The sequence below is a fragment of the Magnolia sinica genome, chromosome 16 (assembly GCF_029962835.1).
Source record: "Magnolia sinica isolate HGM2019 chromosome 16, MsV1, whole genome shotgun sequence".
In the NCBI taxonomy this organism is placed as follows: Eukaryota; Viridiplantae; Streptophyta; class Magnoliopsida; order Magnoliales; family Magnoliaceae; genus Magnolia; species Magnolia sinica.
In genome coordinates, this window is record NC_080588.1 from 52,669,430 (window position 1) to 52,678,562 (window position 9,133).

The 9,133-nt window shown below is 40.6% G+C and overlaps 1 protein-coding gene across 1 annotated transcript; it reads right to left on the reverse strand.

Annotated features, from left to right (window-relative positions):
* Positions 1 to 2,602: 2,602 nt before the first annotated feature.
* LOC131228841 (putative pentatricopeptide repeat-containing protein At3g11460, mitochondrial) lies at positions 2,603 to 5,245 on the reverse strand. The gene has a single exon (XM_058224692.1). The coding sequence runs from the start codon at positions 5,243 to 5,245 to the stop codon at positions 2,603 to 2,605; it is 2,643 nt and encodes an 880-aa protein (XP_058080675.1).
* Between the last annotated feature and the right edge of the window lie 3,888 nt (positions 5,246 to 9,133).

Sequence of the window (9,133 nt, forward strand, 5' to 3'; positions counted from 1 at the left end):
CTACAACATATTGACTCAACCCAATATTGAATTATTGTTAAAATATATTTTCTCAAATGTAATTTTTTTTTAATCATGTATTGGAAATTCAGAATTGATAGAGTCAAATGGTATAACAGGATTCATGCAGCTAACTCTAATTAATTGGGAAAGACTTCGGTGGTGATGATAATAATGTATCAAAAATAACATTTTCTAAAATAAAATGATGAATATGTGTATTGCGAGATTGAGAAGAAGAATGTTTGAACAATTACAAACTATTTGCTTACCATTTTTCTAATCTCTATTATATTACTGTTGAACGACTGTTAACTATCGCGCTTGTAAAATGTTCTTTTACACAAGCAGCTGAAGATCTCATAGAAGGATAAACCCTCCCCTTCACAGATCATCTAATCTCAATCAATAGTTGACTGAATAGATGGCCAACCTTCAAGGTTCATGGTCTCACTGCTATCTTGATCTTGACACGTGGGGTTAAAGGCATTCAGTTCGAATCGAGCCACATCTTTGGCTGTGAAATGCCTAACACAACACCCACATATATAACTGAATTTGAGCCAAACACCATTTCTACCATGCCTATGGGACCCATTTATGTCTTTTAATTCAACAACACAATAACATAAATAGGTCTGTCGGGCTTAGTGGAAATCCTGAGGACCCAGAAGAATCTCACGCTCAAGAAAACCGACCCCTGGAGGTTCAACCTCCAGTACCGGTGCTTCCTAAGGATGGATCCTTGTCAACTAACAAGATATTGGAAAGTGTGATAGGAGCCTCATACAATGTACGTGCTTCCTAAGGATGGATCCTTGTCAACTAACAAGATATTGGAAAGTGTGATAGGAGCCTCATACAATGTACAAGCTAACTTGCAACAAATATCCGAGTAAGCAAAAATTTAGGCCGAGTAAGCATGGATGTATGTTGAGTAAGCAAGGACCTAGGCTGAAAACTTTAATAGACTAATGGGGATTTTCATAGAAAGATTACTAATAACTAGCCATTCAACATATATGTTAATCCCCCAATCAATCTTAGATATAATACACTGCAAATTTTCAATTAAAGATTAGTCATTTAGATCAAAATTTGCCATCACAGGTTGTTAATAGAAGGAATGACCTAAATGGCCGACCCAATGACCAATATGACCAAGAGGTCCCTTATAATGTAGGCCAGGCAATTTATCCCGGAGTTGAAGTCCTTCGTAGGCAAGTTCCTATACCTCCAGTTCCTCCAATGGCTAATCCTGCAACCCAAGAGCAACAAGCAAATACTCAACCATACTAGGTGGGTCACAAAGACCTGATTAATCTTATTTAGGAAGTAATTGGCCAATGTCATGGTTGATGGATTAGCCAACCAACTTACAAAAAACCCTACTCTAATTGGATTGATTGACAATTTGAACAGTTGAGAGGATGCAAAACTCTTGAATTTACTCTTTTCTCATAAGAAAATGATCAATCAACCATTGAACATATTGGTCAGTTCACCATACAATGTGGTGAACAGTATGCAACCATCGAACATATTGATGGTTAGGTGGGCCCCACACCATCAAACATATTATCTGACATGGGACGAACATTTACAGTTAATAATAACTTGTATTTATATTTGAAATACTACAACATATATCAAATGGGCGCGACACCTTTCTAGTATGCCCGTAAGCTTACAGCAGTACCAGCGGAGCTGGAGAGCACCTCTTATTAGAAATACTTCAACATACATCACATGGGCCCAACGCCTTCCTAGTAAGCAGTACCGGTGCACTGTGGTTCACCTCTTTTTTACCATGAACCTCAATTCCTCTTGCATCATATTACCCAATATTTGTTCTATGGGTTGCCCAAAACGGTTATAACATGTTCTAAAAATGGGACCTAACCCATGCTTTGCAATTCCTGTACTTCCAGGAGCCACTTTTTTCCAACTAAACTTTCCTTACGGAGCTCAAACGACGTAGAAGGCTCTGGTTTCTCTTATCCTCCCAAGACAGAGACCCTCAACTATTTTATTTTTTTTTTCTTTTTTTTTTTCAGAATCCATTTCACAAGGTGAAATTTCCTCTTTCATTGTTCACCTCCCATGAAGTCCCTCTGAATCTTCTCAATTTTCTTCCCCATTGACATTGGAATCTTAAATAGGTATAGGCAAATACACTGGCATATTGGCTTTGGTTCCTTCCATGAGCGTCATGTGTCTTCCAACTCTTCCACATGATAGGTTTCTTTTCAAAATTTCTAACCATTGGATCCCACCCCCAATAGAGGGGGGCAAGGTATGTAAATGGCAAAAGCTGAATCTTGCATCCAGCATTTCCTACCAAACCATCCCAACTCCTCCAACCTCAATACTCACCATTGCACTTTTATGAACTTCTACCCTTTTAAGCCTGAACACCACCTCAGAACACCTGAGAAGACCTTTGAGATTAGCAACTTGGTCTGAGGCAGCTTCACACATTACAAACCTGCAACGTTTAGAAGTGCTAAATGCTCCTGGCTGGGCTCCCATCAGCTTTTGATGGACATTCCAATAGGTCCAAAGTGTCTTCTTCCAACTTCCTGCAAGTGGTCTACCTAGTTCAGATGTGGTAGTCAACCATGCTCCATCCAGGCTGTTTCCCGACTCCTCTCTCTCTCATCTTGCTTCTTATCATAGATGCATCAGCCCATCGTCCTGATTCTGAGTACATGTTAGCCAGCAGTACATGGTATCCGCAGTGAAAAGGGTCCAATTCAAACACTTTCTCAGCTGCTACCAACCCTGCTCTGATGTCCCGTTGTACCCGACAAGCACCAAGCAGAGGGCCCCATGTGCATGTATGTGGCGCAACCGGCATTTTCTCAATGAACTCAAATGCCTCTTGGACGAGTCCATTGCGGCTGAGTAGATCCACCACACTGGAAAAATGCTCTATTCTTGGTGACATTGAATACTCTCTGGTCATGAGATCAAAATACTGACGACCCTTCTGTACATTCCCAGCATGGCTGCAACCTGATATAAGGACAAGAAAAGTAACAATATCAGGATCTAGTCCCAACAGCTGCATTGCCAAGAAAAGCTTTTCTGCTTCCTCTGCGTTTCCATGCATTCCATACCCCCAAATCATGGAATTCCATGAAACTGTCGTTTTAAAACCCATCCTCTCAAAAACCAGACGAGCCATCTTTATATCACCGCATTTTGCATACATGTTTATCAGTGCAGTTCCAACAAAAACATCGGATTCATACCCAGTTTTACAAACGATGGAATGAATCCACATACCGCAGCTTAAGGATGCTAAATGTGCACATGCAGGAAGGATAGAAAGTAAGGTGATTGAATCAGAAGCCACACTTTCAATCTTCATTCGGTGAAAAACTGCTATTGCCTTGTCCGGCAAGCCATGACGAGAATACTCGGAGATCATGGCGTTCCATGTAACTGTGCTGAGTTTATTAACTTCATCAAATACCAAACTTGCTCTATCGAAATTGCCAAACCCTGCATACATTGCTATCAGCGAATTCACAACAAACTCATCTTTATCTAAATTTAAGTGAATTGCGTAGTCATGTATGTATTTTCCTTCACTCTCAAATCCTCTCTGAGAAATGGCTTCAATAACTCCCACCACGGTGGTTGCATCTGGTGCCATGTTGTCCTGTTGTAGCATGTGATGAAAGAGATTCAAAGAGGTCCCTGGAAATCCATTTTGGCAACATCCAAATATCATTGTGTTCCACGAGACTACGTTCCTTCGATGCATCTTAGAGAACAATAAGCATGCCACATTTAGCAACTTGCATTGAAGATACAATTCCAGTAGTGCAGTAGTAACAACAACGTTTGGCTCAAACTGGTTCCTGATTATATAAGCATGAATTGCCTTCCCCTGTTTCATATCTGATTGTTGGGTACATACAAGCAGTGCATTGACAAGAGTGATGGCATCACATTCGTATGCCTCAAACTGCATTGTTCGGAAGAGTTCTATTGCTTCATTGCAGCATCTGTTAAAGACATACACAGAAAGCATCGTATTCCAGCTTACCCTATTAGTTCTATTTCTCCTGTAAGCAGAATAATTGAAGCAACTAAGAGCAGTCTCAACATTCCCACCTTCCCCATACGAGGCAACAAGGGAACTAGTAACAAAAGCATTGGAATCAAGTCCCGTCACTATAACTAGACAATGGATACACATTATATGTTCTTCTGGATGTCCTCCCAACAGCTTAAGAGCTTGGAGAGCACTCACCAGCAAATCAGAGCTGACAGTCCTCTCAACCATTCGGGTGTACTTGAACAAGAGTAAAGCCTTTTGGGGCTGCCCATTCTGAACATACCCATCAATCAGAATGTTCCAAGAGACAAGATTTCTAACACGCATTCCATCAAACAAATAGCCTGCAGAATCTATGTCTCTGCATTTGCAGTACATAAGAAGAAGTGAATTCTCAGCGTAAATGTTCAGAGAGAATCCACACTCAACCATAAACTTGTGGATTGATCGACCATCCTCAATTGCATCTCCTGCCTGAGCACAAGCCTGAAGTGCCGTCTCCAGTGTGACAAGATCAGGACAGAATCCTTCCGCTTGCATTCGATGAAATGTCCTCAACGCCTCATGAGCATACCCATTTCTGCTATACCCTGACATCATCGCATTCCAAGACACCACATCTCTCCTGGACATTCTCTCGAACAGACACTCAGCGAATTCAATATTCCCGCTCTTGTTGTAGAAAACCAGAAGAGAATTATACAAGAACACGTCATTAACATCTCCAACTCCTCCGTTTGCCTGCCGCTGAAAAACATAACCATGAACACACCTTCCAAGCCTCCTCCAATCTCCATTGTCGGAAGAAGAAGATGTTTGAAGCAAAATAGAGAGAGTCAATGAATTGGGCTCGACGCCACAGGATTGCATCCGAGCGAACACTAACAAAACTTCATCCACGTACCCATTTCGACAATAGCCAGACAACATCGCATTCCACGCAGCGACATCTTTCCCAGTCATTCCATCGAACACCTTACGTGCGCTACCCACATCCGAGCATTTACATAAGGCATCGACAAGAGCGGTCACGACAACGATATCTGCTCCGAAGCCGAATTTGAATATTTGGGTGTGAAGGGCGGTTGAGAGAGGGAGGGAAGAAAGAGAGATGGAAGCTTTGAGAAGTAAAGGGAAGGTGAGCCGGTTTGGTTTGATGCCTTGCCTTGACATTTGGAGATATAAGAAAAGGATGTGATGGAGAGATGCTCCTGCTCTGCAACAGGCCCTCATCTGGGAATTCCATTGGGACGTTTGAGAAGGTATTACGCATGTGATGGATCTTTTCAGGTTATGGACTCCTAATCTGAAATGGCCCACCATGATGAGCGGCTGTGGAATGGCCTCCCATCAGGAGACCACACTATCACCTCATATTGCCCCTCTTGCATTGGGTTGTTACAGGCCGATACAGCCATTTCATTCAAAGTTATACAGATTCGTGTCAGAGAAGGAGCATTGCTGTCAATGGGCTAGGATTAGAGCTAGCTTCGGCCCAGTTTTTGTACTATATGGACCGAGCCAGACGAGCCCAGGCCCTTGGCGGACTCAGTCCTTAGAGGGGCTGTGGGGCCCACTGTGATGGGTTTTATCCGGCTGTCCATCTATTTTGTAGGACTCAGTCCTGGCAGGGGCTGTGGCCCACTGTCATGTAATTCAACTGTTAAAAATCATTGGTTAGTCACTTTGATGTGTTCTTGTGCTTGTGGCCCCTCCAAGACTTGTAATGTCATTATTTCGGGGCGAAGTATATATTTTAGTGGGCTTATTACAACTATTGTGTTAAACATGACGTATGTTCACTAATTAGAGATATTAAAGTTGATTTAGTAATTAAATTCAAACCCCTATAAATATACTATGAATAGCTACTTTTGTATTAAAGTTAATTCAGAATCTAGGGTGCCAAATGCAATAAGAGGATTTCAAACCCTGGCTCACAATTAAGCCCTCAAAGTTAACCACACAATGGAGGTTGAATTCCCACTATTAAAAACCTAGGAGCTTATGTTTTTGGGATGTGAATTGAATAGGATACCCTCCTAGATATGTCGAACTCTACTGTGATGTCTGTGTTTTATCCAATGTCATAATATGTTTAGGATTCTTTTTAAGTGATTAACCAAAAAATGAGGCAGATTGAAGGCTCAAGTGGACCACACCTGATTGAACACTTATTGTTAAAAATTCTCTTGGCAGGTGCAGCAGTTTTCGATCAAGCTGATATTTATGTTTTCCTTCCTCCATGCCTAGTGAACAGGTTGGATGGTAAATAGACATCCTGTGGTGTGGTCTACTCGTGCCTTCAATCTGCCCCTTTTTAGCTCATCACCTAAAATGCTATATCAAAATGGATGGACAATGTAGATAAAAAAACATACATCATAGTGGGCTCCACTTAGCCTCTGCGAGGACCGTCCGTCCTACCTAGGTCCTGGCGCGGTAGCACCCAATCCTTGTCTGTGTTTTCCCTTCATTTTGATATATGTGACCTTATAAACAAGTTGGATGGAAAATAAATATCACTATGACCCTAGGACGGTTTAATGGTGGGTGTCATTATCATCCCGGTTTCCTGTGGTGTGGTCCACCTGAGACTTTGAATCTGCCTCTTTTTTAGATTCATGACTTAAAATGTCTGAAAAATAATAATTTTTTTAAAAAATGAATAGAGTGGATAAATCCCCTACATTACGGTGGGCTCCACAGAGCCCCTGCCTGGACTGATACGCTCATATTCATAGTTCACACTACGTAATGAATGGTCATGATCTTTGACTTGCATACCATCCAACGGTGGAACGAGGCCCAACAATGTAGCCGTGATGCAGAACTCAGGGGCTATCTTAGAATTTCAGTGGAGAATGGTAGGTAGTGCGATTTGCTCTTGGAGTACTGTTTGAAGCGGAAGTTCACGTAGCATGTGCCAACATTGTAAACGAGTGCATGATCTGGCTCATTCATCAGGTGAACCTCACTGTCTGTGACCATGTCCCACTCCTCTCATCAGGTGGACGAGTCTGATTTTGCATTGAAGGAAAGATGGTCTGTGTTCAATGTGGACGGGTGGTCCACTTGATGCATGAAACTTGTTGATTTTTGGACAAGGTCATCGCAATGGGACCGCGATGAATAAGAATCTTATGATTTTCTAACATGGAGTTTGTGTTCCTTTAATATGAGAAAAATGATCTAGCACTAGGTATAGTTCTCTTTGTTGCACTGGACTTTTTAATGATTCAAGTAAATAATCTGTGCTGTTTTAGGCCCAGAACATATTTTGTGGGCCACAGTGTAGATCACACCATACAAAACAATCCTGACCACCGATTTAACAGTCTATACAATGAATGGTCAAGCTCATTTCTAGAAATAAGTCTCATCAAGAACTCTTGCCGTAGATTTGTTCAAGCCCATCATGGATTGTGCACGTTTAGAAAAAAACGAATCACTTTTATCAGAAAATCCTATTCATCCTAGGCATGGCTCCAAAACAAAAGTCCAATTTGTAAAGGGAACAAATCATCTAATCAGTGTGATTTTAACAATGTATCCCAAAAAATGTATGCTGAATGTAGAGGTATGTAGAGGTAGCAATGGGCAGCCCGGGGCCAAACCCTAGCCCAGCTAAAATGGCTTTGGCACTGGGCAAGAGGGCTAGCCGTATAAGGGAAGAAGTGAAATGAATAGAGGCTTAAAATTGTCTAATTTAAGAATTTTTTGGGGCTATTCCCTCCATCCATGAAAAGTTTCATCATCTAAATAGTTTTGATCATTGATAAGGGGGCGAGGAGAAAGAGAAGAAATCATCATTTTCTTCTCAAGCGTACCCCTTACCCCTTGAATCCATAAGAAAATAAGAAATCTCTAATAAGAGATAAAATTGATATTATTCATCGAAGTATGTTGTGGTAATATATGTCTTTTGCTTATATAAGAAAAATAAACTTTTTTTTTTCTAAAATAGTAAAAATTATTTAAACAAAAAAAATGTCTAATCATACTAAAACTAGTAAACAACCTTTAGATGGTTGAAATAAGGGCTTTGGACTATAATCAAACTCTTAAAACCTTAAAAATAGAAAGAAAGAAAAAAAATAAACATATTAAAACATACTATAATTTGACTCATAAAACAATTGAATTTTACAAAGTTGCTTCTAGGCCAAGTAACTTTGGGTGGTTGGCAAGGGTGTAAAGCTCCTCGGTAACTTTCCTATATTGTTATAGATACCCATTCAACAAAGGGAGATCAAAAGCATTGGAATTGGACCAAGATCAAAGGCTCCAAACCCTAATTCCCTTAGAATTTGAACCATAGGAACCTTAGAGCCCCAAATCCCCTAAAACCTGAATTATATAGTCCAAATTTCCCGAAAACTTAAACCCTAGGAGCCTCGAGCCCAAATTCCCAAAAAACTTGAAACCTTAAACCCTAGGAAGCCTTAAAACTTGAAACCTTAAACCCAAGGAATCCCAATTCCCAAAAACCTACCAGAAACCCCCAACCAATCCAAGCTGTCCTAAGACTTCCCTTCCTTGCTACTCAATCTTCATAAAAGTAGCGTGACCGACCAAAGGATCTGTAAATAAGGTTATTTATAGCTCATTGAAAGCTCATTAAATGATCTTTACAACAAGCTAAACATCAGTCAAATTCGAGAAGTGTCGAAAGAGATCTAGTCAATTTACCGAAGCTGACTGTAGAAGAAATGTGGGAAACACCATCAAATATTTTGGCCCAACTTTTCAAGAGTCAAATGACCTCCAAATAAGGTGATTCCAATCTCATTGGAAAAGCTTACCTAATTATCTTTCCAATGAGCCTAAGACCACAAAAAATAAACATGTAAGGAGAGAGATACCAGCATTTTTCTAAGGTCATGCGTTGAAGAATGCATCTGCAGGAATAAAATTTGTGCCAATGCTGAAAAGAGTACTTATCATTACAAGACTACCATCACCTGAAAATGCCTCGAAGGATGTGAAACTGTCTCTCTTCTCCTTTCTCACATCTCATAGCACATGGTCACCTTCTCTGGTTCTACTAGGATATCTTAC

What these genes read in the sequence shown, in the direction of transcription:
- LOC131228841 (XM_058224692.1), bottom strand. Translation starts at nt 5,245, where the DNA reads ATGTCAAGGCAAGGCATCAAACCAAACCGGCTCACCTTCCCTTTACTT.